Source organism: Drosophila santomea, chromosome 3R, assembly GCF_016746245.2.
Source record: "Drosophila santomea strain STO CAGO 1482 chromosome 3R, Prin_Dsan_1.1, whole genome shotgun sequence".
Taxonomy (NCBI): domain Eukaryota; kingdom Metazoa; phylum Arthropoda; class Insecta; order Diptera; family Drosophilidae; genus Drosophila; species Drosophila santomea.
In genome coordinates, this window is record NC_053019.2 from 20,130,190 (window position 1) to 20,157,279 (window position 27,090).

The 27,090-nt window shown below is 44.2% G+C and overlaps 5 protein-coding genes across 7 annotated transcripts in view; 2 read left to right on the forward strand and 3 right to left on the reverse strand.

Annotated features, from left to right (window-relative positions):
- Positions 1 to 944: 944 nt before the first annotated feature.
- LOC120451517 (tissue factor pathway inhibitor) lies at positions 945 to 1,481 on the reverse strand. 2 transcript variants are annotated; one of them, XM_039635278.2, is made up of 2 exons: positions 1,331 to 1,481; positions 945 to 1,278 (listed from the first exon to the last, which is right to left on the reverse strand). In XM_039635278.2, the coding sequence occupies exons 1-2, from the start codon at positions 1,461 to 1,463 to the stop codon at positions 1,019 to 1,021; spliced, it is 393 nt and encodes a 130-aa protein (XP_039491212.1). In that variant the 5' UTR covers positions 1,464 to 1,481; the 3' UTR covers positions 945 to 1,018. The 2 variants fall into 2 exon arrangements, with proteins under 2 accessions (XP_039491212.1, XP_039491211.1); XM_039635277.1 differs by having other exon boundaries at positions 1,123 to 1,256; positions 1,341 to 1,473.
- A 14,817-nt stretch (positions 1,482 to 16,298) lies between these two features.
- LOC120454230 lies at positions 16,299 to 18,910 on the forward strand. Its single transcript, XM_039639331.1, has 2 exons — positions 16,299 to 16,908; positions 17,540 to 18,910. Exons 1-2 carry the CDS (start codon positions 16,480 to 16,482, stop codon positions 18,908 to 18,910), a joined length of 1,800 nt encoding a protein of 599 aa, XP_039495265.1. The 5' UTR covers positions 16,299 to 16,479.
- On the reverse strand, positions 16,956 to 17,486 carry LOC120451515 (kunitz-type serine protease inhibitor mulgin-4). Its single transcript, XM_039635275.1, has 2 exons — positions 17,329 to 17,486; positions 16,956 to 17,280 (listed from the first exon to the last, which is right to left on the reverse strand). Exons 1-2 carry the CDS (start codon positions 17,399 to 17,401, stop codon positions 16,976 to 16,978), a joined length of 378 nt encoding a protein of 125 aa, XP_039491209.1. The 5' UTR covers positions 17,402 to 17,486; the 3' UTR covers positions 16,956 to 16,975.
- A 387-nt stretch (positions 18,911 to 19,297) lies between the features above and the next one.
- Positions 19,298 to 21,191, forward strand: LOC120454208. The gene is made up of 2 exons (XM_039639305.1): positions 19,298 to 19,771; positions 19,830 to 21,191. Exons 1-2 carry the CDS (start codon positions 19,298 to 19,300, stop codon positions 21,189 to 21,191), a joined length of 1,836 nt encoding a protein of 611 aa, XP_039495239.1.
- A 1,239-nt stretch (positions 21,192 to 22,430) lies between these two features.
- The window catches only part of LOC120453222 (probable serine/threonine-protein kinase yakA), a 75,356-nt gene continuing 70,696 nt past the window's right edge, over positions 22,431 to 27,090 (reverse strand). For both annotated transcript variants that reach the window (XM_039637815.1, XM_039637814.1), the window contains 2 exons: positions 26,007 to 26,521; positions 22,431 to 25,872 (listed from right to left, as the gene is read on the reverse strand). In XM_039637815.1, the coding sequence (XP_039493749.1) occupies positions 23,974 to 25,872; positions 26,007 to 26,450 (2,343 nt within the window). In that variant the 5' untranslated portion in view covers positions 26,451 to 26,521 and the 3' untranslated portion in view covers positions 22,431 to 23,973. The remainder of the gene's footprint in view (positions 25,873 to 26,006; positions 26,522 to 27,090) is intronic.

Genomic DNA, 27,090 nt, shown 5'->3' on the forward strand with positions numbered 1-27,090 from the left:
TTTGCCATTTTTTAGCCATAGCCGTCTGACAATGAAACCGAACTTTGCTTGCCTTACAAATTGGAAACTTAACTGAACTGTTCTGTGCACCCTCCTCATGTTGCATGTATATTAATGCCCCTCGTTGGCAGTGATCATTTCAATTGTGGCAATCGTAAAGTTTTATGGATATTGTAACACATCGACATCGTAGCAATTAGAGGCGCATTATGTGGGCTTTGAATAAGTTCGGATCTGGGGATTTAGTGTCTGCGATAGAAGAGTCGAGTGGTGCTAGGCTTTAGCGGAACTGTTTATTACCATAAATAATTGTCAACGCCAGCGGAGAAACGTCAACTGATATACTGTCATGCCCTGATCTCGGTTTTTTTTGGCGTTCGGTGGGTTAGGTCTGTGTGTGCATTTGGCCCGGTATTCATTTCAGCTAACTGCACACTTGAAAGGCAGCAAGCCGCCAAACCGATGACTGCGATGACTACGCCGCACCCTGACGTCACTTTTGGGTGGGTGCAGCAGTGCAACAGTGCAACAGTGCGGCAGTGCAACAGTGCGGCAGCAACAACTGCAACAACTTATGACTACATGCTGCCCTGCATTGTTCATAATAAAGTCATTAGAATGTATTTTTTTTAAAGGCGTTAATAGTTTAGTTCCGCTGCATTGAGTGCGCGACTTGCGGTCCCACAACTTCCGCATAGAACAAATTGGTTGGGAATTGGCCATTAGCCATGCACTTATGTATATGTATATAGCGCAGCGCTAATCGGGCATATCTTTCCTGGGGTGGGACCACAAAAAATGTAACAATTTATGAATGCACTTAGAGGCATAAATTGCTTAACTTTCATGAGACCGATTTGATTAGGATTATTTTAGAGTAAATTAATGATATGGCAAAAGGCAGGCTGCTCCCAAGTAACTATGCAGAATAAAACTCATTGTGATTACTCAGTGCAAGCTCAACTTGTTTTTATTTGTTGCCAGATTAGTTCATCTGCAGATCTTTACAAATTAATAATTAATAATCGTCCGTATAACTTACTGGCATCGGTTCCGTGACCTCGTCGTCATCGGCATAATAGTCCGGTTCTGAGACGGTGTTCCTCGCCGGAACCACATAGCAAGTGTTTCGACATTGGCTATCAGTGGCAAAACGATTGGGATTTCCTCCGCAGCCGCTGTACACATACTCTGTGCATCTGTTGGTTATAATGCTGTAGCCATATACCCTTATGTGATTTTTGCATGCGCCATAACTGGGTATGAACAAACATTTTTCTGCAGAAATCAGTCATATTGTACTTGTGTGATTTTCAAATAACTGCCTTACCTTGGCGTACCTTGTAGCTGCCAAACTTTGTTACATGTCGCACATCGAGGTCTCGCATTTTACCCTTTCCATGCACTTGGGTTGTGCAGAAAAATCCCCAGAGTAGCATAAAGTAGATGAGATTGGTCCACATGGCTGGGAACTTGCAGCCCAAATGCATTTGCGATATGAGATTTATTTCTATTCGCACCATCAGCGCATCCAATTCGATTTTCATGTCAAATTAAACGACTCATTCAATATTTCGCCAAGCGTAAAATGAGTGTGCTTAAATAGAAAAGTTACTTTTTACAAGTAAAAGTATCCATGTAGGATATAAATTTAACATCTTTCAGCAGTGATCTAATCCAAACTAATTAACCACTTGGGGCCATCAAAATGCCTTGTAAGTAATGAGTTATTTTCAGTGCATTTGGCTGTAGATGAGGCGCTTCCTCTGATTGGAAACTAATTTCGTTCTCACAGAACGTCAGCCCAAAATGATGACGCTGAACCGAGTTGAACCGATCCGAACTGATTGAAGTGCAGCTCAAATTGAAAGATTGAGTGCCCGGCCGTCCAGTCTGTTTGTGTCAGTCCGTCCACGTGTCCACGTGTCCAACTGGGCTCCATATGTCCAATGGTCCAACTATAGAGCTGGGATGGCAAAAGGGGCACTCAGTCAGCCAGTGTCAGTCAGTCAGTCTGGTGGCAGACAAAATGTTGCTAACGATGCTGCTGTTGCTGTTGCTGCTGACTTTGGGCCAAGTCGACTCTTTGGGCTATCTCGTGTCATTGTCGCACGACTCACGACGGTGATAAATAATCATCAGTCAGTCAGCGGTGCAGTCAAGTGCTCCATGGCTCCTGCTTTTCTTCCAGTTCGAGCTCTCTAATTAAGCCTGCCTGCAATTGCACGTACTTGTAATTGCATAAAGGGTAACGGGATATGCTACATGGTACAAGGGGTATATGGTATATTGGTATATGTATGAATCCCTCAGATGAGAAGGCCGTGCCCATCGATTTGCGATTACTATATGTATGTGTGTACTTGCCCACTGGTTATTATCGCCATCGGTTTTGGACCTTGCTGTTTTTGGTTAGCTGCAAAGCGGCATCGACTGATAGCGCACAACTTGGCAATGACATTTCAATGCATTTATGATGTTTATCTTGCCGTTCAGAGACGTTGGGAGCAGTCCTAGTACCACAGATACCAATGCCAATTGTCAAGTAACATGGCCAGCAAGGGGAATCTAAACAGGCGGTGTGGGGTTAGAGTTTTCTTTCGCTGCACTGATTTAGATAAATTGCGCACGTTTTCTAAGGCAGGGCCCCGGGTTTGGCAGAGTTCGTTGTTGTTATCAAAACAACTTCATCAACGACTCATTGATCTTGCGGTCAGGTTCATTTCGTATATTTTCCGTTGGCCAGCTTAATTGGCCAAAAAACGGTGATGGCCATTTGATAGAGGCAGACCCATAAGCAGTTTTTAATTAGGATCGACTGGGTTTTTCGAGAGGCGAGCCCCTCTTTAACAAAGGATGCCGATGGAGCTGCCACAGCATCAGCTGCATAAAAAAAAAAAAAAGGTAAAGAAATCCACATCCACGCTCATAACTCACTCAACTGGCTTTGATTTATTTGGGGCATGGCCGAATTAGCATACAATTAGAGCAAATGCGCGGCGGCTTATGCAATTTATGAAATATTTATGCCGGCCCAGGGATATTTTCCTAGGATTATGCAAATTGTTTGCGGCAACAATGTAACTATGGTTTTGGTTTCTTTGCATTAAAATTATCCATAAGCCAGTCTTTGATGGCCACAAAAAAATATATATGTATATGTAGTTTTCCTTTTGCGTTTTTTGTTTCCTTATTTTCTGCTATTTATCTATTATTATTGTGTTTTTTTTTGGGAAAGTTTACTGCTACACAGCGGGCATTTTGGTGACCGTTAAATGCCATTAACCAGACGATGCCGCGGCATTGGCAGTGGCATTGTTGTTGACCGCTTGCCGCTTGCCGCAAGAAAATGAAGCAGGTGCGCAATTGTCAATTTTCCTGCTTGCTGGCCACCGAAGGATGGGGAGCGAGTGCGAGCGAGACGGCGGCAGCCCCAACAAAGAAAACAATCAATGCGGTGGAAAACTAAATATATATTCAGCAGGAATAACGAATGTAACATACCCTGGCCTAATTTGTTCTAAATCCTTGTAGTAAAAGGACAGAACAAAACTTACACCTTCATCATTAGGGTTTCTATTATATTCATCTTATTTCCCATTCACTTTACTCTTTTTATTTTAAAAAATTAAGTAATAAAGACAATATTTTTAGTATCATGAATACAGCTGTGCAGCAAATTGAAGCTTATCCCAGATGTGCCCCTGCCACGTATTAGGGTATTTGACCAACTTGGTTTGTCTCATTTTTTTTTGTATATTTTCCGCACAGTTTTTCCTTTTATCAGTTGCATATCGGTTGACGCAGACATAGTAAGTAGCTTTTGTTGCTGCATTTTCCTGTTGCTGCTGCTGGTGGCGCGGCAGCCGGCTGTGATTATTATGATTGTCCAGTGAAGCATGGAGGATGGCAACTTGGCTACGTTGTGGAGCTATAGAGCTATGGAGCTACAGAGCTATGGAGCTATCGAGCTATGAAGCTATGTCGATGGGGTAGCCGGCTTTGGGGTATTGCCATGATTTATGGCCTTTTCCTAGAGAGCCAGCAAGCCATCCAGTCAGCCAGTCAGCCATTCAGCCAGCGAAGGAAAGAGCGAGAGATCTGATGCTCGGCGCTTGTTCTACTACGATCTGTTTGCTGGGAGATATATCTCTATATAGCTCGGCTCACATGTGTCCGAGATATGCTGGCCAATAATAATAATAATAATTTGCTTGATTTATGATTCGGTTTTGTGACACCAATTTGGCATGTGCCCCCCAGTCGAATGCGATGTCACCTCAGGGGATGCAGATTCATTGGCAACAAAATAAAAAAAAAATAAAAATGTTGGTCAAGAGCGGCTTTTCCTTTGTTCAAGCTGCAAGCGGCAACGGCACAGTTGGCTTATGAGATCTATGAGAAATTGGCCATACTTAAGCTGTCATTGGTGTGATATCCCATCTGCGGCAATCTGGTTAATTATGGACAAATTCTTTCATTATAAACATGGTTAAAAAACGCACTTAAGTCGCTGCTTATCGTCAGCTTTCTATGTCAACATTTCACGGGGGGGAAAATCTCGAAAACGAGCAAAAAGCTGAGAAGCAAAACGCACATACATATGCCATAAAAATAATTGCGTGTGTCGTGCCACTTGAGAAGCTGTCGCGATTCCTAAGCGCTTTTTCACAATGCTCGTTATCGCAATGTCACCGATAAATTCCAATTCCCCAGCCCGTAATTTATGTTGACGCAGGCTTATGACGCAAATCGCAAAATGTTAACATCTAATGCTAGGGGTATCGGGGTTTGGCTGGGGTTTTCTGGAGCTGCTGAGCCTGCGGCAGTCAGAAATCGACAAATCTATTTGGTTCCCATTGCCTGGCATTGGCATTAGCATTGGACTCGACTAATTTCCGCTGCATGCTAATTAAAAATGCCTTTGGCAACTCGGTCGCCACATGACTGCGGGCAATTTGCACGGCCGCCGCATCGATGGCGGTGCTCCGACTACAAGGAGAACCGGAGACAAGTGGCTGCACTGAGAGAAACGTATATTAATCTGAATAGTATATATGCTCTACATACATATGCATGCAGAATCGGTCAACTCATAAGTTAAGCTATATATTCTGCAGAATCACAGAAGCACTTGGATACTTGTGACACTTTGTTATGCTGCATGACCGCGTTGCAAGTGATCTGGATATTATTTTTCTGAGTGCACTGGATTCTAGGAAGGCACATGCTCTGGAGCTGTCCCCAGGCACAGACCATTTCGTTATGGTTTAAATGAGCAATTTAACAAGCAGACAGCACCGGCTGCCCTGCCACATAATGCGGCAAATGCTCCACGTTGCTGCTGCTGTTGCAGTTGCTGCTGCTGCTGATGTTGCTGCTGTTGTTGCTGCTGCTGCTGCTGCTCCATGTGGAGTAAGAGATCAAAGATAGAAATCTCGGCAAGAAGCGGCAGACAGTGGCAGGCTGGCTGAGCTGGCGGTTGGCGGCTCCATCGGTTAGGGTTATTGCTTGTTGTTGTCGTCGACTTAATAGCGGCGCTTGCCCCTTGTTGCCGCTGCCATTTTGCTATTGCTGCGATTGCTGCTGCACTTGAAATTGAATCTGAAGGAAAATCGTGCACATTCTGAGGCGACACCGAGATGCGGAAACGGCAGCACAACAAGCACAGAAGCCGTTAGTTAAACTGCTGCCTGCTGCTGCTGCTGCTGCTGCTAGCTGCTGCCGGCGGAAAAAGCGGCCAGCGTCCAATGCTGCAGCTGCAGCAATCCCGATTCAGTTGCAGTTGCAGTTGCAATATGCACCCTTCGACCACCGCCGCACTGCAGCACCGCCTGGCTGTCATAAATGCTGGCCTGTATATTTTTGAGGCATATTAATTATTTCCATTTTTTTTTTTGCTCTTTCCATCTCGTTGCTTGTTTTTTTTTTTTTGGTTTTGTTGCGGTCTTTTGTTGTCGCTGTTGTCGATGCTGTTGCCGCCGTGTTGCTGGTGTTGTTGCTCGTGAGGATGTGCTTGGGCTGGGCCCGCAGCTGCCCGCCAGCGATTTTTGACAGAGATTTTTTGTTTTTGTTTTTTCCACTGCTTTTCCTGCTGTCCCGAATCGTGGTTTCGGCCATAGAGCAAAAAGCCCGGCCGGGCGCACCAGCACCAGCAATGAAATTTTTTCGTACATGTTATTGTCCATGTCCCAGGTTCAGATCCGCTGTTGTTGCCATGGCTATGACTATGGCTTTGGCCAAAGCCAAAGCAAATCCACCGCCACCCATGGCGGGTTCAATCGGGTTTCGTTACAGTTTTACTATAAGCTCTATATTGTTGATCCGCTGCACAGGAAAAAACGCATTGATATCTTGCAAATATACTTTAATATGGCGAAAAACACAAGGTAGCATCTGGTGATGAATGTCATGCACTTTCCCAAGACTAAAAATATTTTTGCATATTTTTTGTTTATTATTATGTTTTTTTTTTTTGGTGCAGAGGAGGTGGAGAAGGGTTGGGTACGGTCTGTCTAGTTGTCTTTTAGCGTTTGGCATTTTCAATTTCATGTTTTGTTGCCGCTGCTGTTGCTGTTGCCGTTGCCGTTCGTATTGCTGGATTTCTTTGAAGCACGATAAGCATTTCTCTTGAATTCGCTTCGTTGAGGGCGTGTGCGACCGACAAAATAAAATCCAGAAAAAAAAAACCAAAAAAAACAAGAAAGAACGCTATAGTCGAGTTCCCCGACTATCTGATACCCGTTACTCAGCTAGTGAAAGTGCGGTTTGTGGGCGTTAGAGTGGGCGTGGCAAAAAGTTTTCTTGCAAGTCGATAGAAATTTACAAAACTGATACAAAAATGAAAAAATATCAAAACATTTTTCAAAACTGTGGGCGTGGCAGCTTTGGGCGGTTTGTGGGCGTTAGAGTGGGCGTGGCAAAAAGTTTTTTAACAAATCGATAGAAATTTACAAGACTAATACAAATATGAAAAAATATCAAAACATTTTTCAAAAGTGTGGGCGTGGCAGTTTTGTGCGGTTTGTGGGCGTTAGAGTGGGCGTGGCAGCATGATTCGACAAACTTGCGCTGCGTCTATGTCCCTGGAGTCTGTATGCCTAATCTCAACTTTCTAGCTTTTGTAGTTCCTGAGATCTCGACGTTCATACGGACAGACAGACGGACAGACGGACAGACGGACAGACGGACAGACGGACAGACGGACAGACGGACAGACGGACGGACAGACGGACATGGCCAGATCGACTCGGCTATTGATCCTGATCAAGAATATATATACTTTATATGGTCGGAAACGCTTCCTTCTGCCTGTTACATACTTTTCAACGAATCTAGTATACCCTTTTACTCTACGAGTAACGGGTATAAAAAGGCAAAACCCAAAAACAAAAACGGCTAACGAAAAAATCACAGTTACATCAAATTGTTAATTCGTTTCATTTTGCACTGCCTACGAATCGGCGACTCCAGCATCTTGGCCACTCTTATGGCTGGCTACCGTTGCTTCAAGCCAAAAAAAAAAAAAATAAAATGGAAAAAAGCAAATCCGAAATCCAAAGCAACATCAACTGGGCGGTGAGGTCAATTGAAATAGTGCAGAAAATCAATTGACAACGTTTTCTGTCGCTGTCGCTGCTGCTGCTGTTGCCCCTTGTTGTTCGAACTATTTCCCCAACTTGTTGCCACCGAATTCGTTCTGGCCTGGATTAGAAAACGAAAAAAAAAACCGAAAGCATTTCAATTGTCGCATTAACGATGGTCGATCTATTAGCCAGCATCTGACAAGATGATTGGAAGGGAAAAGTACACGAATCACGCCCACATCTTGCTCCATTTATAAAGTGTAGTAAATGCACTTGACGATTTTGCGTGTCATTTAAATGACTTCCTGAAAACGTCACCTTTAGTATGACAAATGATCAATAATTGTGATTCGTAACGAATTTGTAATAGCTTACTCATTATTCAAGGTAACTCATTTTGTTTTAGGTAATCCAATCTTTTCCCGTTGTTGTTAAGCTAATTTGAGTAAGGATTCATCGGTTAATTTCCCTTTATAACCTTCAGTAAAATGATTATCCATTTAAACTAAACCAAGACTAATATTGCTAGAAAACCGACAAAGAAATCTAATCCCCAGATCTGCCAGCATTCCGTGTCACCACATCCATCGGAAGTCGAAGAGATCCGATAGCCTAGTCAAATTAAATGCAGAAGATACACACATGCAAATTCAATTAATTTCGCCGAAGCCATTAACATTCTGATCGGTTGCAGCTGATAAAATAAACTTTCAGCATCGTCTGGATATTGCCGTGCTCAATCAGTCAGGTTGGGTCTGGGATTTTCTTGTTTTTTTTTCAGTTTTTTCTGTTTTTTTTCTAAAGATTCCGCTTTTCCCATGGCCAAAACCCAGTCTGCCCAGCCCGCCCACTCTTGCCACCGTTTGTGGCCATGAAAGCTGCAGCAGTTGAGGTTATTGTTTTATTTTTTTTTTTAACTTTGCTACTGTTGCTCTTTGCTGTATTCCTCCTGCCATTGACTAAATTATGAGCGAGTAAATTTTGCCGCTGACTAAATGGGAGCCGGCAGATGTGCCACGAATTTTTCTCATAAATAAGGCAAGCGTGTGTGTACGCGAAAGAGAGAAATTTGCCAAGGAAAGCGAGGCCATATAGCTGATGGCCAAAACCACCGGCGAACGAAAGAAACGAACGAACGAACCCACCAAGCCAACTAAACAACCACCCATCACCCACCCACAGACTGTTTTAATTAAGCCGCCATGCAAATGAGCTGCAACTGGTTTTCTGGCCAGGATGGTGGATGCCACAAGATAGCTGGGCAGTGGGAGGCAGGTGGCGGTTTGGTTGTTGGTAGTTTGTAGGATGCAGGTTGGGGGCGTCTCTAGATCGGACGCGGCTGTGCGATTAATTGCGCTGAAATTGGCGCGGAATTTCCATGCAAATGCGGGACAAGTGAAAGCCACAGCCGGTGGCTTCTTTATATATCCCCCTTCTTTCGGATAATAACGATCGGCTGGGATCGCCGCCTCGTCCTCATCCCAATCACCATATCCATATCCATATCCATCTATCTCTGCGTTGGCAGGGCCCCATTTTGAGACCCAGCAGTTCAGTAAACAATCAATAGCACTACGGGAACTGCACCACCACCATCTGCGACACTTTGCCAAACAAGTTCCACAACAAGATGTGGGGAGTGCACTGAAAAAAATAGCATAAAATAGATGATACATTTGCGATGAAATATGAAATCCATGAATATATAATATCAACATTATATAAACCAAAGGGACTGCCCCTTCTCCTTCAACAACTTTAAACAAAACACACAGAAATTTCACCCACTTGACACATTTAGTTATTACTTAATTAATGCAATTTGTAATTATTGCCCTCAGTGTTTCATAAGTGACTGGGCTAGTCAACGCTCTTCGGTTGGCTGGCAAACGCGTTAGATTAATTTCCAAAGGCTGTCATTAAAATTCCAGCGTAATGCAATTTATATGCCACACACATGCCAATGCGGCTTAGGCCAAGTCTCGGGCATCAGGCAATTTTTAATAAAAACAGCTTCATATTTATGATATCAGAATATGGCCGAGAAAAACGGGCTCGGAGACGGAGACCACGCGCCGCTCGTTAGCGGTATGCATGGATGTGGATTGCGGATTGGGGATGGGGTTCTGGTGGTCTGGGTATCTGTATATCTGAGTATTGGAAAAAACTGAGCATCGGCGGAGGGATGGCGACTCCAGGAGACAACATCATCATCATCGGCGGAGGAGCGACCGCCACTCGTGGGCTGTTGAAATTTGCATGACAAACTCAAACTCATCCATCAATCACGCAGCCAAACTCCAGTTCGAGTGCGGCTTACATTTTTGTTTGCAGTTGCAGTTGCAAGTAGTTAGCAGTTAGCAGCTGCTGCAAGCTCGTTAGGTCCCCACAATTTCACTTTTAATTACACATACTACGGCCGGCTAATCCCTCAAGCCGATTTTATATAATGCATATGCCCCATTGACAGCGGGAGATGCTGGAGATTGCACTGAGAAAAATACTGCACAATTATTATTAGGTGTTATTAATGGAAAATGAAATAAGGGATTACTAAAGAAACACATTTACTACTTTTGATGCTATGCAGCAAAGAAAAGGAAATGAAGGAATTTAGCTTGAAAGATATGGTAAATTAGTACGATGCATTCCAAGCATAATTCTCAACATTTTTATGAATTTACTAAAATATTTGTATAATTAATTTATCATTGCATGATGGTTCTTTCTTCTCTTTTTGTGCTAACGATAGCTCCGCTTAGCGCAAAAATTTCACTTGTCTTTTGCATAATTTAGACAAGCTGAATGGGCGATGGAGCTATGTATGCATGTATGCATGTGGGGGGGCTGTGAATCGGTGGAGAGATGGGGCTGCTATGGAGCTATAGAGTGACTGCCTGGGGCTTCAACACGGGCGGCGCCGTAAAATCAATTTACAGCCACGCACTGCGTTATCACAGAGTGCGAGCGAGATGCGATGGGTTGGAACGGGATGGCACCAGAGTGCGTAGCGCCACCTGTCGACGATCGTTAGCGTCATCGTAAATAATTTGAATCCTCCGATTTTTTTTGTTGTATTTTTTACCCATTTTGCTCGCCTCTCAAGTATGTGTTGTTCAAAAGTGGTGGTGTGCAGTTTCTTAAGGCTATTGCAAAACCTATGCAAATTTATGACTGTCAGCGGATCACGGACGTTGTCGGTGACCACGTTTCCTCGTTGGCCTGGCTGCTCTGGGGGAAGTGATAACGAAATGACCATAATGGACATTAGGGGCTGTTGCCTGGTTGCCTGGTTGCCTGGTTGCCTTGTTGTTCCGTACTGTGGTGTATCCCACTGTGCCACGAAATGCATTTGCTGCTTTTCTATTTGCCAGCGAGGCCGAAACAAAACAAGGCAGAAAATAATTGTAAATCGCTAGATTTATGACCGAAAACATGGCCACGAATTATGACGCCGGCCACAGGTGGAAATCGCATGCTGATTTCAACTTGATTTGCTTGCCATATAATTGCAAATTGTATTTGTTTAAACACGTACACACATGTTGAACGTTGGCTGGAGTTTTTTCACTTGTGAGCCCCAAGAAATCGGCGTCCAACCGAAGCGAATGTTGCATGTTGCAAGTTGCAAGTTGCTAGTGTGTCCGTAGATCTTTTGTTGCCACACGCCCACACAGCCACCAACAACAATCCAAAAACGCTGTGAGACAACTTTGAACGATTGCTTGACGTGTTTTCTTTTTTGGCCAAGAGCATTCGAGGCGCATCTGCAAGTGCCTGTTGTTAACAAATTATTTTTTCTATTTTTTATTTTTATTAATTTGTGGGCTGTCTGCAATGTAATGAAATAATCAACTAAAGTGTATAATTTTAGTTATTTGGGAATGGGCTTGTAAGCGGTTGTCCTTATAAAGTGATTAAGGAAAATAGCCTAGGGACTTTTACGGCGTTTTATGCCTGACTGCAATTCAAATGAAAATAAATTTTATGTTGAACAAATTCTTTATAACTGATTAGTTGATTATGACATTCACACGATAGTTAAAACGTGGTAATGCAATCTTCATCGCATCGTGTATGTGTGTAAACTAAGCCCTGACCCCTAGCTGTTATTAAGATTGAAAATAATATTGGACTTTCTAGCAATCTCTGGGGAATCTAAATCACATAAGCTATCCCATTACGAATTACTCGCTCGACTACCACACTTTAGCGGCCACATGGCATTGCTCCGTGAACGTGATCATAACTTGAGTTGGCCAAAAAGAGTCTTCAAATTATGATTGGATTCAGCTTCCGCATAACCGAACTGCAGCTGCGACCCCAAATGGTAGAGTCCAATGGAGTCCAGTGGAGTCTCCAGGATCCTCCGATCGAGAATGGCATCCAATTTCGCCCCGGGGGCAGTTGCCACGTGCGTGCTCCATTTCTTCTGCTTTCGGCCAAAAGGTGCCAATGTGGCAAATGTTTTGTGCTTAACATTTTTATGGCTGCCATAAGTTGGCCGTAGTGTGGTAAATGCTGCTGCCCCAGCAGCTACCACTCTGCCACTAGTGCCACTGGCCAGAAGCCACTGACCGCAGGCCAAACCTATGGCAATTCGAACCGGATCGTGGCTTGACACTTGAGGTATCGGTTTCATTAGCGAAATGTTTCCGTAAGAGTGCCAAAAGGTCGCAATTGATGCCATTTACAAGGCTATTGCCATGGCCATATAGTCCCACGTACGTGGCCTATCTTCTTGTGGTGGAGCTGAATGCAGGGGAGTTTTGTATCGGTTATTAGTCGTGTATTGGGTTTCGCCCGAAAGCTTTCTTCTTATCCTCGGCAGGCATCGCTGGCGATTTGTTAAGCCCGCCGCGACTCAATAAATTTATCAAATAGAAAAATGCGCAATCGAAATCAAATCAAAGCGAACAGCGAACGGGCTCCAAAGGAGTGTGTTGATTTTTATGGAATTGTAGGGGGAAACAATTCGGCAAATCGCTTTGCAATCAGCAGCAACGGTCTTAGCCCAGCCCAGTGCCAGCTCGCTAACCCTGGTGCTGAGCTACACTTGCAGAAAATGTAGAGACTAATAAGCAGCATTTTATTGATTAAAGTTGCCTGTTTTTCTTAGAAACTTGTCACCCTTTCTTCTTAGGCAGTTGGTGAGGGGACCCATTTTCAATAAATTCTCATAAATTCTAGCTACATTTTTCTAGGTGCAGCGGTATCGCATACAAACGACTTGTGACAAAATGACGAAATTTATGTTACTTTTTTGCATCGGCAAAGTGCAAACCGTTGCCGCTTTTCCGCGGGGCGGGCAGGTGGTCAGTCTGTCAGCAACAAATGCAAAGCGCCAAAAACTGCGACACTTTGTATAAATTGTGTTGAAAACAGCAGCAGCAGCAGCAGCAGCAGCAGCAGCAGGAGCAGCTCAGCTCAGAGTCAACTTGGTCGTCTGTCCAAGGCATTTGCGAACTGAACTAAGCTGAACTGGGATCCAAATGGCTGTATTGAAGCTGGCGAGTGCCAGTGCCAGTGCCAGTGCCACACCCCCTCGGGCAAATGCAACAAATTATTGTCATCAATTTTTAGATGCAAAGCTTGAGGAGTGACATTTATTGAAGTTTGGCTGCAGTCGTCCGGCAGTCGAGAGCAGGAGCCGCTGGCCAGGCTCTGTTTTGGTGGCTTTGGGTCCAGGACGTGATTGCTCCACATTGCAGGCGGCTGGCTGGTAATGTTGATGATGATTATAGGCACGGTTCGGCATGGTTGCCCCAGTCTACACTGCAAAATATTATCTCGATCTTTAACTTTGCCATGAACTTAAAATTGTGGAAAGCTATATTTGTGTTGAAACAATCAATTGGAAATTTTAGAAATATTTTTGTTAGTAACCATGCATGTTTCTAATAACATCCCTTGATTAGTTGTTATAATTTTTTGCAGTGCACCCCGACTTGGTCTGTTCCTGGCCAGTTAGGAGTGACACGTTCACTGCTGATTGCTAGGAAACGATGGCAACAAGTGGCCATCGGCTGGCCATCCACTTAAATGAGTTTCGGCTGCAAGTTTTCTGCGCGCTTTTGTTTCACCTCGACTGGAAATTTGTTTTTGTTTTTCTTTTTATTTTGCCAGATTTTGGTTTTCAGTTTCTGGCGGCGGCCGCTTCATTAGCAGCTCTTAGGAGCCCCCTCCCCAAAAAGTAAAAGCCAAAAAGTTATGACCATATTTGTGCTAAATTATGAGGCCCTTTCATAAATCAGGCACACGGGCAGCGGCGGCGACCTAGCGAAAAATGCCAAGATTATGGTTGTGGCAATGTTTAGTGTGGCACCATTAGCTTTCAGCTGTGGAAAAACTGGCGCAAATGGTCAGCGGTGGAAAATTTTGCATTGTGTTCGAGAACGTGGACAATTGCAAGTGCTCGACTTACTTTAAACTGTGCCATTTATCATATGCGAAAATATTTTGTCAGTCCGCTTTTGGCCTTTTGCCATTTTCACCATTTCCATTTGGCCATCTTTCGCTTTTCAATGAGTCCGCAGAGCAGAGCAGACCAGCAGGCCTGGTCTAAATCTCTGTACTGTTGGTTAAAGTCGGAAAGCAGTGTTCCCCAAAAAGGCTACCGTTTTGCTTGAGTCTGTTATTGTTTTTTGGGTTTTTTGCTTATGAGGGAGTTGGGGGATTTTTTTGGGGGGAAGCTACAGTTACAGTTGGCTCGTGCATGTCTCGTGGCCAGTAACAATAACTGTACAACTGTACAACTGAACAACTGGTCAACTGGAAAAGTCGAGAAGTGGAGAAGTGGACAACAAAAGCCCCCAAAGAGTCGGATGTACGATCACTTGCATATTACGGTTCCAGTTGTGAATTTCTGCAGCACATACCCGAATATGAGTTACTTTCCTGGGGCAGTGTCTCTGCCTCAATCCGAATGGAATGGGGGCCGTGATCTCTGCGCACAAGGAAGTTTTTCTTTTTGGGTGCTCAGAAACAATTACCAGGTTGGCGGTGTCAGGAGTAAGGACACTCCGGGCGATCTGTGCCGCAGAGTGGGTCGGCACTCTCAGCAAATGAGTTATCGCTTTTACGATGCCAACTAATCATAAAAATGTTTCCGTTGGCTGTATGTGTTGTATGTTGCATGTTGTATGTTGTGTTCCACAGAAGTTGTTAAAATCAATATGATTGCTAGAAACTTTTGGTTTTTGTGTACCCAGCAGTTATTGATATACAGAATAATATTAAAATCACAAGAAAATTCCTTCTTGTAGCAAATAAACACAATAACAAGTAGCCTCTAGTGGTTAGTGGTTGGCATGTTCTGCAAGTGGGTTAAGTGAAGTTTTTGTGCATTGCAAAAGATTGCTATATAAGAATGCGCACTGGGCACTTATGAACTTTGGGGCTCTGACTCTTCTCGCTAAATTGACATCGCATACGCAACCCAGGCCAGCCAATTAAAGACTCTACGTGACCTCCAAGCAAAATAAAAAAACAAAAACTTAACATAAGCACTGATGACAAAAAAAGTAAGAAACCAACCCTGCCATGTTGAGCTTTCCACGCTGCCACTCTTTTTGTCCGCGAGATACGCGGAATGTGCAGCTAATTGACCAGCCCCAGACGATGATGCACTTCATCAAAAAAATATAAAAAAAAATATGCCAAAAAAGCAGAAGCAGCAACCAGAAATGACAAAAGCCAAAAAAAGACCGAGTGAGGCAGTGAGTGAGTGAGACTTACTCAAGTGGCGGGGCATTACGTCAACGTCAACTCCATTTGGCGGACAACAGCAGGGGACAGAGTCTACGACTGGGAATCGGAGTATTGGAGCTGATGGAGCTGATGGAACTGATGGAGGAGGAGCAGATGGTGGAGCAGGAGGAGGAGCCGGGGAATCTGAGTACGGGTCAAGTGCTGACGCATCAGCCAAATCCAGTGAAGTGCACCAAAATACATAAATGCTTGAAAAATATAATGAGCCGAGTGGATGCCGCTGATGTTGTTGGCAGCATCATTAAGAGCGATCATCTGTCAGGCGGATCGCATATGAATGAGGTTTGTGCCTCGATTTAGCCTCGCTATTGTTCGCTATTCAATGGAATTAAATATTTATGGATTTGTAAAAACACATGATTTGGAAAATTAATAGGGCTTAAGTACAAATATTTTTCTCTAAAAGTGTGAAATGATTCGCATTTTACTCGTTTCTAAAAAGATTTTTTGCTTTGGACATACATAAATACATATAGCAACTTACAATCACTTCCCATAAATCTAAACTTAATACTTTAAAGTAAAATGTTGTGGCTACCAACTGTTTTCCTTGCACTGATTGTACGCTATTGAAATAACTACTACTTAACAGCTGATATCGAATAACCAATAAATGAACGTAGATATCAGCTAAAAGGAACTTAACACCCACTAAAATGTCTTAAAAAAAAGTCAAATGACTATGTGGGCGGGCTTAGTTGGTTATTAAAGCGAAAACGTTTTCATCACAGTTGTTAATGGTGCTAGTGGGATGGTTAGCTGGTTTAGTGGCTTTTCAAATTGACCACAAGGCTTATTGTAACATATCCCATTTCGGTCCGAATAAAAAGGTGTATGCGAAGGTTATTTCATTTATTTCGCAGAATTATCGTTTTATTTGGCAGCGATCAACAGGACTGGTATATTAATATATACAAATGTATAAATTAAATCACATTTATTATTTTATTATTATAAGTACAGTGTCAGTTTAATTGCATTATAAGGTGGTGACAAAAAACTCTCGGGCTATGTTTAATAAATCAAAAGTTGGACGCGACATTTCCTCTCCCTTGGGTGCAGTTGATGGCAGTTAAAAAGCCAACATATAAGTTGGAAATGGATAACCATTCCCACATTCAACATGGGTCAGTTGCAGCTACTGTTAGCCGCCTTGGTTCTCTTAAATCTTGGCAGTGAAAGCTTCCAAAATAATTTACTACATCATCTGAATCGTGAGCTTAAGTTTGATTATGCTCTGCAATTGGGAAACTCCGATCCGACTTGGCTGAAAATCTTGTGGCAACTTCCTGTACCAGTAATTCAAATTGAAGAGCACTCTAGGGAGAACTATAACTTGCTTGAAAATCCTTCACAAAATGTCCTTACAATAGCTTTTGTGAACGATTCACCGGAAGATTTACTGGAGAACTTAAGCCGCAATCTACGTATGCTAAACACACAACCCGTGCTGTTAGTTATAAAGAAAAGGACAATTCGAGTAAATTGGTTGTTGGAATGGTGTTGGAACCATCAGCTACTTAATGTCGTGGCCATTGGTCATGATTTTAAGGTAAGATGTAAATAATTACCTAATAATTACCTTTTAATTCAGTAGAGTAAAGTGATTATTATTTTTTTTATTTTTTCGTGGTTATTTCTGGACCTTCTGATAATGTAGTTTTATTAAATGATGCCGTGCCATTTGTTTTTTCTTGTCTTATCATATATTCATCATTCTCCGCAGAAACCATAGGCTCTTCATCTTCTTCGTCTGATAAAGCATCACATAGAAGTATGCATTCTTTTTTAGTTTGAAAACGATTTGGGTTTCCTCCACAACCACCGTAGATAAATTCTACACAGACATTGTTTGCAAAGTCGTAGGCAAACATTTCAAAATTTCCATTGCAAGGACCAGGATTTGCGATTAATGAACATCTCCCTTGAAATAAAGATTTAATATCTAGGACTAAAGATAAAAATAACTCACCATGTCTGAGTGCCAAAGAAGTCCCAAGACCTATTAGGAAAATCAATAAGTGGCGAAGAACAAGCGAATTCATGACTGTGAACTTATTTATTGTTCGTGTTTGATGTGTTGAAGTTATTATTTATTATTTGTGTTTGTTGTTTTGAAAACACACATATTTCATTCTGAAATAATAAGCACACGCCCTGTGGGATTTGTCTAATATTTTCAGGAGTCTTTGATTGTCTACAGCTACACACCCTTTCCCATCATGCAGTTCATTGAGAGACGTTTGGACAACAGCACCATAATATTCGAACAGCGTTTGGAAAATCTTCATGGCTATAAGATACCCATTGCCTTGGGTGGATCGTCACCCAGACTAATTGTGTATCGTGGCTCGGATGGAAAACGGATTTTCTCAGGACCTGTTGGTAATTTCATGAAGAGCTTTGAACAGCGTTATAATTGCAGATTGATTCAACCTTATCCCTTTGATGAGACAGCCATTTCACCGGCTCGTGATTTAGTTGCTGCCGTGCGAAATGGTAGTGTTCAAGTGGCTTTAGGGGCTATTTATCCCCTACGTCCCTATACTGGGTATTCATATCCCATCGAACTGATGAGCTGGTGCCTGATGATGCCGGTGCCCGAGGAGGTTCCTCACAGTCAGCTCTACAGCATGGTATTCAGTCCTATGGCGTTTGGTGTCACCATTCTTGTCATGGTGTTGATTTCTTTAATTCTATCGATTGCTCTTCGTCTGCACGGATATAGAGTTAGCTTCAGTGAGTACTTTCTACATGACAACTGTTTGCGAGGAGTCCTGTCTCAATCCTTCTATGAGGTCCTTCGACCTCCAGCCTTAATAAGGGCAATGTATCTGGTGATCTGTTTGCTGGGACTGCTGATCACCTCCTCGTACAACTCGTACTTCTCCACTTTTGTGACCAGTGCCCCCAGACTGCCACAGCTCAGCAGCTATGAGAGCATTAAGCATTCCAATCTCAAGGTAGTGATGTGGAAGCCGGAGTACGAAATGCTGATCCATCTATCGGAAAACATGGAGAAATACTCGTCGATCGTTCAACTGGAGGCGGACTACAAAGAGTTTTTGCATTTGCGTGACTCTTTCGACACCAGATACGGCTACATGATGCCAATGGAAAAGTGGTCACTGATGAAGGAGCAGCAGCGAGTATTCAGTTCGCCATTGTTCAGCCTACAGGACGAACTCTGCGTCTTTCACACCGTTCCCATAGTGTTTCCCATCGTAAGCAATTCGATATTCAGGGAACCCTTTGATCGTCTCATTATGGAAGTGTCTGCATCTGGTCTTCTGAGTCACTGGAAGGACATGAGCTTTACGGAGATGATCAAGGCAGGACAATTGAGCCTCGAGGATCGGGGACATCCAAAGCAGTTTCGGGCCATGAAGGTGGAGGACTTGATGCAGATTTGGCGCTTTGTCGGTTGGATGCTTGGCTTGGCAACAATGGTGTTTCTTCTAGAGTTGGTTTGTTATTGGCGACATAAGATGTGGCAGCACATGAAATATGTATTTTGTTTCGGCCAAACCAAAATCTTTAAATCTAGAAAATAACAAATGAATGTCTTTGTCCATATTCAATATTTATTAAAATAAAATGCATTCAAAAATCTTAAAACAATTTTATTAATTTCATTTTCATTAGGTTGTAATATAACTACCTTTGGTATAACTACAACTCTAGTTATTGTTTTAATGATTAAACCTGCCCTGAGAGTGGTGTTAATTTTCCTACCAAACATGTCTGATTGCGGTGATTTCGCTGTTTTTGTGTAATCCCCGGGGAAATGTTTTCTGGTTTTCTTTTTTCGCCCGCGACTTGTTAACGTGTGCTGCTAATTGGAATTAACCATTAGCCATGTCGTCGGCGGATTCATTAGCAACCCTTTAAATGTGCAGCGGCATCAATCAGTGTCATGCAGTTGTCCCTCGACCGTCGTGATGGATTGCCCAAAGTGGATCCTGGGCGGCCTTTGCCTGATTAGCCTGGTCGATGGCGCAACGGTAATTCAATTACTGGCTGGGATGAAACTGGAATCGGACTTTGAGTTCGTGCTGCTCATGAAGAATAGAAACTTTAGTCTCTCGGCTGAAGTTTGGAACGACACGTCGTTGGCGAAGGACGTTATGGACGAAGTGCAAGTGTCTGTCCTTCAATTGAATGAAAATGGGAGCTACTTTTTGCACAATAGCTTCAGTAGACGTCTGGTTTCCCTAGTCTTTATGAGTGATGCAAAGCTGGAGGAGCACAGAGGTCTACTCACAGCTCTGGTCGCGAATCTTAGGCACATGACCACGTCGAGAGTGATTTTTCTAGTCCAATCGGGGGCGTCTACCGATTTCCTATACGAATTGTTCAGGGATTGCTGGCGTAAAAAACTATTGAATGTTATTGTTATTTTCCAGGACTTTGAGGTGGGTGTGCAGAAGCTTAAAAGGATTTAATTTGATATTTTCGATTTTTGGATCACAGACTTCGTCGACCTTCTACAGCTACTCACATTTTCCTATACTGCAAATAGAAGAGCGCATCTTTGAGACCAGCTTGCAGTTGTTACCTATTTTTCCCGATCGACTCACGAATTTCCATGGCTACCAGATGCCCGTGATTCTTGGAGGAACCGCACCGCGTATGATTGCCTATCGCAACAAGAAGGGTGATGTGGTCTATGATGGTACCGTGGGCCACTTTATGACAGCCTTTCAGCAAAAGTACAACGTAAAGTTTGTGCAGCCTCTGCAGGCGAAAAATCCTTTGGACTTTGCTCCATCAATACAAACAGTTGGTGCCGTGCGAAATGAATCTGTCGAGATATCCATATCACTGACTTATCCGACGATTCCACCGTTTGGATTTAGCTATCCGTACGAGCAGATGAACTGGTGCGTCATGCTGCCGGTGGAGGCGGATGTGCCACCATTTGAGTATTACACCAGGGTCTTTGAGCTTACTGCCTTCCTGCTAACTCTGGGTATCCTTGTGATAATATCCTGTCTCCTGGCCAGCGCTTTGCGGCTCCATGGCTATGCAACTAACATCAGTGAGTTCCTGCTTCACGACAGCTGCCTGAGAGGAGTACTGGGCCAATCCTTTGTGGAAGTTTTCCGAGCGCCCACACTGGTGCGGGGTATTTATCTGGAGATTTGCGTGCTGGGCATCCTGATCACCGCCTGGTACAACTCCTATTTTTCCAGCTATGTGACCAGTGCACCAAAGCAGCCGGCCTTTCGAACGTACGATGATATTTTGGCCTCCAATCTGAAAGTGGTAGCATGGAAGCCGGAATATGCTGAGCTGGTGGGCCGTCTTCTTCAGTTTCGGAAGTACGAATCCATGTTTCTGGTGGAACCCGATTTTAATCGATATTTGGCACTACGTGACACGTTGGACACGAGATATGGTTACATGATTACCACTAATAGGTGGGTTTTGATCAACGAACAGCAGAAGGTCTTCTCGCGGCCACTTTTCCGAAAACGCGATGACTTTTGCTTTTTCAACAACATACCCTTCGGATTTCCCTTGCACGAGAACTCCGTTTATATGGAACCAGTGCAGAAGTTGATTATGGAATTGGCCGAAACAGGACTTTACTTTCACTGGATGGCCACCGGTTTCTCGGAACTCATTGATGCGGGTGAGATGCACTTTGTGGACTTGAGTCCTCATCGTGAATTCAGGGCCATGCAAATTCAGGATTTACAGTATGTGTGGTATGGATATGCTTTTATGGTTGTATTATCCTCCCTGGTTTGGCTGCTGGAATCCTTGGCGCACAAGGTAAAATCTAAAACCATTTTCCCAAGACATTTTATGCATCGAAACAAAAAATAAAGGAGTTTCGTGGCAGAGTTGAAGGCTTGTTTAAAAACCATAATATCCGTAAAATTATCGTTAACAACACTAAACATAAATCGGCTTTGCTACCTAAACAAAGGGATCTTGCTGTTGTAATGACTTGCTGTGTGTAGTTTCGCAGCTCCAGCTGCTTTATGGTTATTTGTCTAGCCATCAAATATGACTTTCCTTTCGTTTCGCATACCCCACTCGAGGATCGAATGTTCCCTAGTTCCCATTGTGCAAATATTTGCACAGCAGCTCGCCGGCTCAAAGTTCAACATCAAAAGCAATTAAGACGCGTGCTTGCCGCAAAGGCAGCTGAACACTGAACACTGAACACTGAACACTGAGCACTGTGCACTAAACACTGAACATCGAATATCCAGTGTTTGAGCTCCCCCAAAGGTGCGCTGATGTTAGCCACCTGTGCGACGGCCACTGGCGCCTCTTGAAATTCCCTAATCGACATGTTTCGATCTCAAACGACGTGGCCGGCAGTGGAGGCATCACCATCAGTGGTGCACGGCGAGAAAACATGGTTGACTATCATTCGGACTTAATGTGATCAAGATGTAGGGCAATATCCGCTAAGAACTCCTTTACGTTTTTAAAGGATATACAAACAACTTCAGTAGTGTATTCTATTTTTTATATAATGAGTAAGAAGAATTGCTCAAGCCAATAATCCAAATTCTGATAAATTGACTAAAGAATTTGTGTTTTGTTTTTTATACTTCATGATCTTGTATAACATTGGTTTTCGTACAGTACCCACCCTTATTTTTTTGCAGTGCACAAGTCGTGTTTCACCGATCGTGAAGTGAAAAATTTTCTCTAATCTACGCTGATGGCACGCATTTGTAGCCCCCCGCCAAACGATGCCGGCAGTCTGGGGCCGGGTACTTTGATTTTGACTGACAAGTGCCGCCTGCCTGCTGATGCGGCTGCTGCTGCGGCTGATGCGGCTGCTGCTGCAGTAATGTTGTTGCAATTGCTGCTGCTGCTGTTGCGATCCGTTGTTGACATGCGCAGCTGCATGCGCTTTCGTGTGCACTCAGCTCCTTTATTGGAGAAAATTATTTCATACCTCGGCCAGACCCATCTGCCATCTTCAGGCTCCATCGGCGTAACGAGCTGAAACTAATTAACCCACGTCAGACCCAAAACAGCGGACACGGGGCGCATCTTAATTGTCAATAAAACGTTTTAGATTTCTTTATTTTTAATGCTTGCAATACTAAAAATATTAATGCAAAACTTAACTGCAGATGGATGTGTGTGCGTGTGTTGTGTGTGTATCTGTGTGTTTAATGTGTGAGTGAGTGTGTGTGTGCATAAATAATAACTAACAAAGATTTAACTAAGATTTCAATGTGTGGCTTAGCCTAGGCTTGGATATAAACAAGGATCGTTCTCTATGTACATAAACTATGAAGTTCAATAAATTAGCAGAAAATACTCGTATTGCAAAGTGTACACAGTTTATAACAAATCGTTAAAAACGTTACATAACCCAAACACCATTGAAGATATTTCTTGCGTAATCTAAACTATTGTCCATTAAAAACTATCACAAAATAATTGGCAGTTTAATTAACCACTAACTACGGCTGATTTATCATTAAGCTTAACGTAAACACTACACTAGTTGGATAGTTGGGTGAATGTGGTGTTATCTTTAATTATACGGAATTTCGCCTTTTAGTAATGCGCCTTTTATTGCGTTTATCAAATTTATCAAATACAAAAATAATGGCAAGTGCAAGTTGAGTTGCTGAACATATGGTGTGTAATAGTATAGTAAGTACTAGTTGGTAATGCTTGTGCCAACCTTTTATTTTCTTAATATTTTGTTATTGAATGCCTTCGAAGTTGGCTAACACTCGGCCCAAGAGTTCAAAGAGATCCTTGAAAGGAGAAAGGAGCGGGAAATTGCTGTAGGATGAGCTCCGGAGGATGCGTTTCGAATTTAGTGCCTCAGGTCAGTGTTCCTTCCTCAAAATATTTGGCATTCCCTCTGTTTGTACAACTAATAAAATACTACTACTAACATTATTTACTCGCATATTTATTATATATACATTAACACTAGCAAACAAATTTATGCTAATTTGGGCAGAGCAACTAAGTAAAACAAATACTTTCAATTTACAGGAAACACGCAACGGGCTGAGCAACTTGAAGACTCTGTAGAACTGGAAACTTGGTATATTAATCGAAAATGTGAAGGCGATAATTATTCTAGTTGGGGGGGGGGGTAATTTCTTTAAAGAATTCTCATTATCGTTTAGCAAGGAAGCGTTTGGCCTCTTTTTGTTATCACCACTCGTGGAATTGCTTCATTAGCTTCGTTACACTTCTATTTCTACACGCCTAGCATAGCTATTTATACTTTAGTTTAACTTTAGTTATTTAAATCTTCAAAATTTGGCACATTTAAATTTAATTTGTTTTGAGTAAATGTACATTAAGTTGAGTATTGTATTTGGAAGTGCTTCGAGTGTGTTTGTCTGTCTCTGTGTGTGTGTGTATGTGTTGGCATATAGGAATTGCACAGAAAGCTGAAATAGGAATTCATCAATGACGTAAATTCGAGTTGGGAGTACGAGTACGAGTACGAGTATTTAGGTATTAACAGTAGTAATAGTTTCTCTACATTTTCATTTTGTTTGTGTTGGTCTCTGTGTGTTGGTGTGTGTATCTATGTTTGTATTTTGTGAGTAAGGAACAAGAAATAGTAAAGCCGGGGTAATGACTCCCCCGCTGCCGGTGCTCACTACCGATTGGCCAGGAGTCCATTGGCCGGTGGCAGTACTCCTCCAGGTGGCGTATTGGGATTGCTGATCATCACGGGCAACGAAGGTGGCACCACACCGCCAACAAGTTGTTGCTGCCGCTGATTGAGCGCGGCACTGGCCGATCCTGCCGAGGATCCACCACTCGATCGCTGGTGTTTGCCGGAGCCGCCCTTGATGATGTTGCCATTGTTCTTCTGGGTCATGTGCGTCTGGTAGTGCTTGGCCAGGTGGGCCTTCTGGCGAAAACTCTTGCCACACAGCGAACAGGCGAAGGGCTTCTCGCCCGTATGCGTGCGTATGTGCACATTCACCGAGTACTTATCCTTGAATCCCTTCGCGCAAATGGAGCAGTAGTGCAGGGAGCGCTCCTTGCGCTGTGTGCTGCCCGAGGAGGAGGATGAACTGCCGCCGGAATTGGCCGGCGGACTGTTGCTGCTGCTGCTGGCACTACCGCTCGACGAGGAGCTGCCACTGCCACTGCCACCGGCTATCAGCGGATTGCCACCGCTACTCTGATTGTTATTGGCCACATTGGGATTATTGTTATTACTGCTGCTCCGTTTGTACGCCTTCTTCGGCTTGACAACACCGCCGCCGGAGCGGACATGGCCGCTGCTGGCGGCGCCGGAAGTCACCACCGCCGAAGTGGGCGATGTGGAGGTACTGACCTCCGGTTTCAACGGTTGCGGTGGCTGCAATTGACCGGCCGATGTAACCGCCGGACTGGGTGAGATTTGCATTAGCACATCACTGGTGGGCACATAGTCACCGGGAGTTGGTGTGCCTGCTGAGCCGGCACTGCAAAACTGCTGCACTTCGTTGGCGATGCGCTTGATCTTCTCGAAATCATCGCTGAAGGCATTCTCCAGCGATAGGAACATGTCGTCCACCAGAATATTGGCATTCCCATTAAGTGGCTGCTGTTGCTGCTGCTGTTGTTGCTGCTGCTGCTGTTGCTGTTGGGTACTTAGATGGATGCCCTGGGCCTCGTCGAACATCTGGGCGGCACTTAAAGTGGAGTCCGCAAAACCCAAAGCGGCTGCCTCATCGGTAAATAGCAAACGTCGCATGTCCTCATCCTTGACCACCGGCATGGTCAGTCCATTTTGCATGTGCAAACCCTTTGCATAGCCCTTTCCCTGCAGCGCGCTCCGCAGCAGCGATTCCGCCGTACTCTGCTCCGTGTCCGTATTGTGATCCGCCATGTGCCAGTCGTTGTTGTTATTCTGGAATTGGGCCAACTGTTGGCCCAAATCATTGCCACCAGCCAACGAGATGGCGGTGACCAGCGAGGGCAGCGTCTGTTGCTGCGCCTGCTGAGCCTGGTTTTGTGCGTGGGAAATACTGCTGAGACCATCCGTTCCATTGCCGATCACATCCTTGCCATCCGTACCAAAGCCACTGTCATCGTAGGGATACTCCGATTTAATGTAGCCCGGAAAACTGCCCAGCAGACTGTCCAGATCCAGCGTTGTGGGCAGCTGTTCCGCCTCCGAGCGCTTCAGCCAGGGCTCTCCTCCATTTAATACTGTCAGGGTGTAGATCTGGCCATCGGTGGTGTCCAGGCTGCTGATCGTGTCGCTGCTGCTTCCCGCTCCACTGGATGCCGCGGAGGAGCTGTTCGCATTCGGTTGCTGCTGCTGCTGTTGCTGATGTTGCTGCTGCAACTGCTGATGCTGCTGCTGATGTTGCTGCTGCTGTTGCTGCTGCTGCTGGAGGTGACACTGCGGCGAGGTGGGACTGGGCTGATTGGTGCTGGCGGATCCACCATTACTGGCGCTGGTTGTGACCGGCTGCTGTTGCCAGCAGTAGCGATCGAGGTCCTCGAATATCGAGCTGGAGTCCAGGCGGCTGTTGTCCTTGTCCTGGTGCCAAAACTGCAAGCGGAGAAGAATAAGTATGGATGAATTAGAGAGCATGATTTGGTTGTGACTAAAACTAACTACCATCTAATGATTGGAAAATATATTTTTTTTATAGTTATAGTTAAGGCCCCAAGTTAATAGCCTACCTCATAGCCCTGTAACGTGGGATCGCCACCGTTGCTGGTGCCGTTGCGGTTGCCCACGGGCACCACGACTCCACCACCACCACCGGCGCCTGCACCACCGCCTCCGCCGTCGTGGATCATGTTGTTGCTGTTGGTTCTCGCACCACCGCAGAGGCTCTGCTGTTGCGATTGCGACGTAATGGGCTGGTGCACCACCTGGACGTGGTTGTTATTATTGTTGTTGTTGTGGCCGTTATGACTGTGGGGCGGCTGTTGGTGGTTCTGGTGGTGCTGCTGATGCAGACTGACGCCCAACGACTCCACGCCCACACCCACTCCTATGCCGATGCCCATGTCCGGTCCGGTCACAAAGTCAAAGAAGTCCGCCTTCGTGAGATCCTCGGCACGAAAGGACTCGCTGATGTCCATGCCAGCCGCTGCGGACATATCCTCGGTGCCGATCATTTGCTGAGCCTGAAGCGCCAGAGTAGCGCCTTTGAAAACCAGATACTGGTTAGTTGCAAGTGATGGGTATGCTGAAAACGAGAAGAGTACACAATTAGTTATGATATATAAAGCGAATTCTATCGGACTTAGTACTATACATTCTTTCGGCTTTTATTATAAGTGAAAAATTCTTAAAATACCCATGCACCTGTTTGATTTCGCTTCGGGTTTCGCTTTTGGTTTTGGTTTCTCAATTTCTCCAACACACACACACACACGCACTTTGGGCCTGGCCTGCATTAAAAGTCACACCAATTGATTAAAGCCACTTGTCAGTTGGCCACTTAAGTCAATCAGTCATTCGCATTCGCATTCGCATTCGCTCATTCTAGCCACATGGCCCGAGCCTGCATTCCGGCCATACTTGCATTTTAATTTGAGGCAGTCTCGGCACTCTCGATCACTCTGCCTCTTAGCCAACTAGCCAGCTAGCTGGCTAGCTAGCCGGCTATCTGCAAACAAATAAATCAAACTGACAGAAGGGTGACAAAGTGTAAACACATTTGGCGTGCTCGACTCGTAAATCTCGCGGACTTTTTGGCTAATGCCAAATTCTGCCAACCTGTCGCTGCGACAGTTTTTACCACAATTTTTTTTT

Bases quoted from the DNA above. Each gene is read 5' to 3' on its own strand.
- LOC120451517 (XM_039635278.2), bottom strand. From the start codon at position 1,463: ATGTGGACCAATCTCATCTACTTTATGCTACTCTGGGGATTTTTCTGC. The intron at 1,279-1,330 runs GTAAGGCAGTTA...TGATTTCTGCAG, and splicing joins CAGCTACAAGGTACGCCAAG to AAAAATGTTTGTTCATACCC.
- LOC120454230 (XM_039639331.1), top strand. From the start codon at position 16,480: ATGGGTCAGTTGCAGCTACTGTTAGCCGCCTTGGTTCTCTTAAATCTT. The intron at 16,909-17,539 runs GTAAGATGTAAA...TAATATTTTCAG, and splicing joins CCATTGGTCATGATTTTAAG to GAGTCTTTGATTGTCTACAG.
- LOC120451515 (XM_039635275.1), bottom strand. From the start codon at position 17,401: ATGAATTCGCTTGTTCTTCGCCACTTATTGATTTTCCTAATAGGTCTT. The intron at 17,281-17,328 runs GTGAGTTATTTT...CTTTATTTCAAG, and splicing joins TTCTTTGGCACTCAGACATG to GGAGATGTTCATTAATCGCA.
- LOC120454208 (XM_039639305.1), top strand. From the start codon at position 19,298: ATGGATTGCCCAAAGTGGATCCTGGGCGGCCTTTGCCTGATTAGCCTG. The intron at 19,772-19,829 runs GTGGGTGTGCAG...TTTGGATCACAG, and splicing joins TTATTTTCCAGGACTTTGAG to ACTTCGTCGACCTTCTACAG.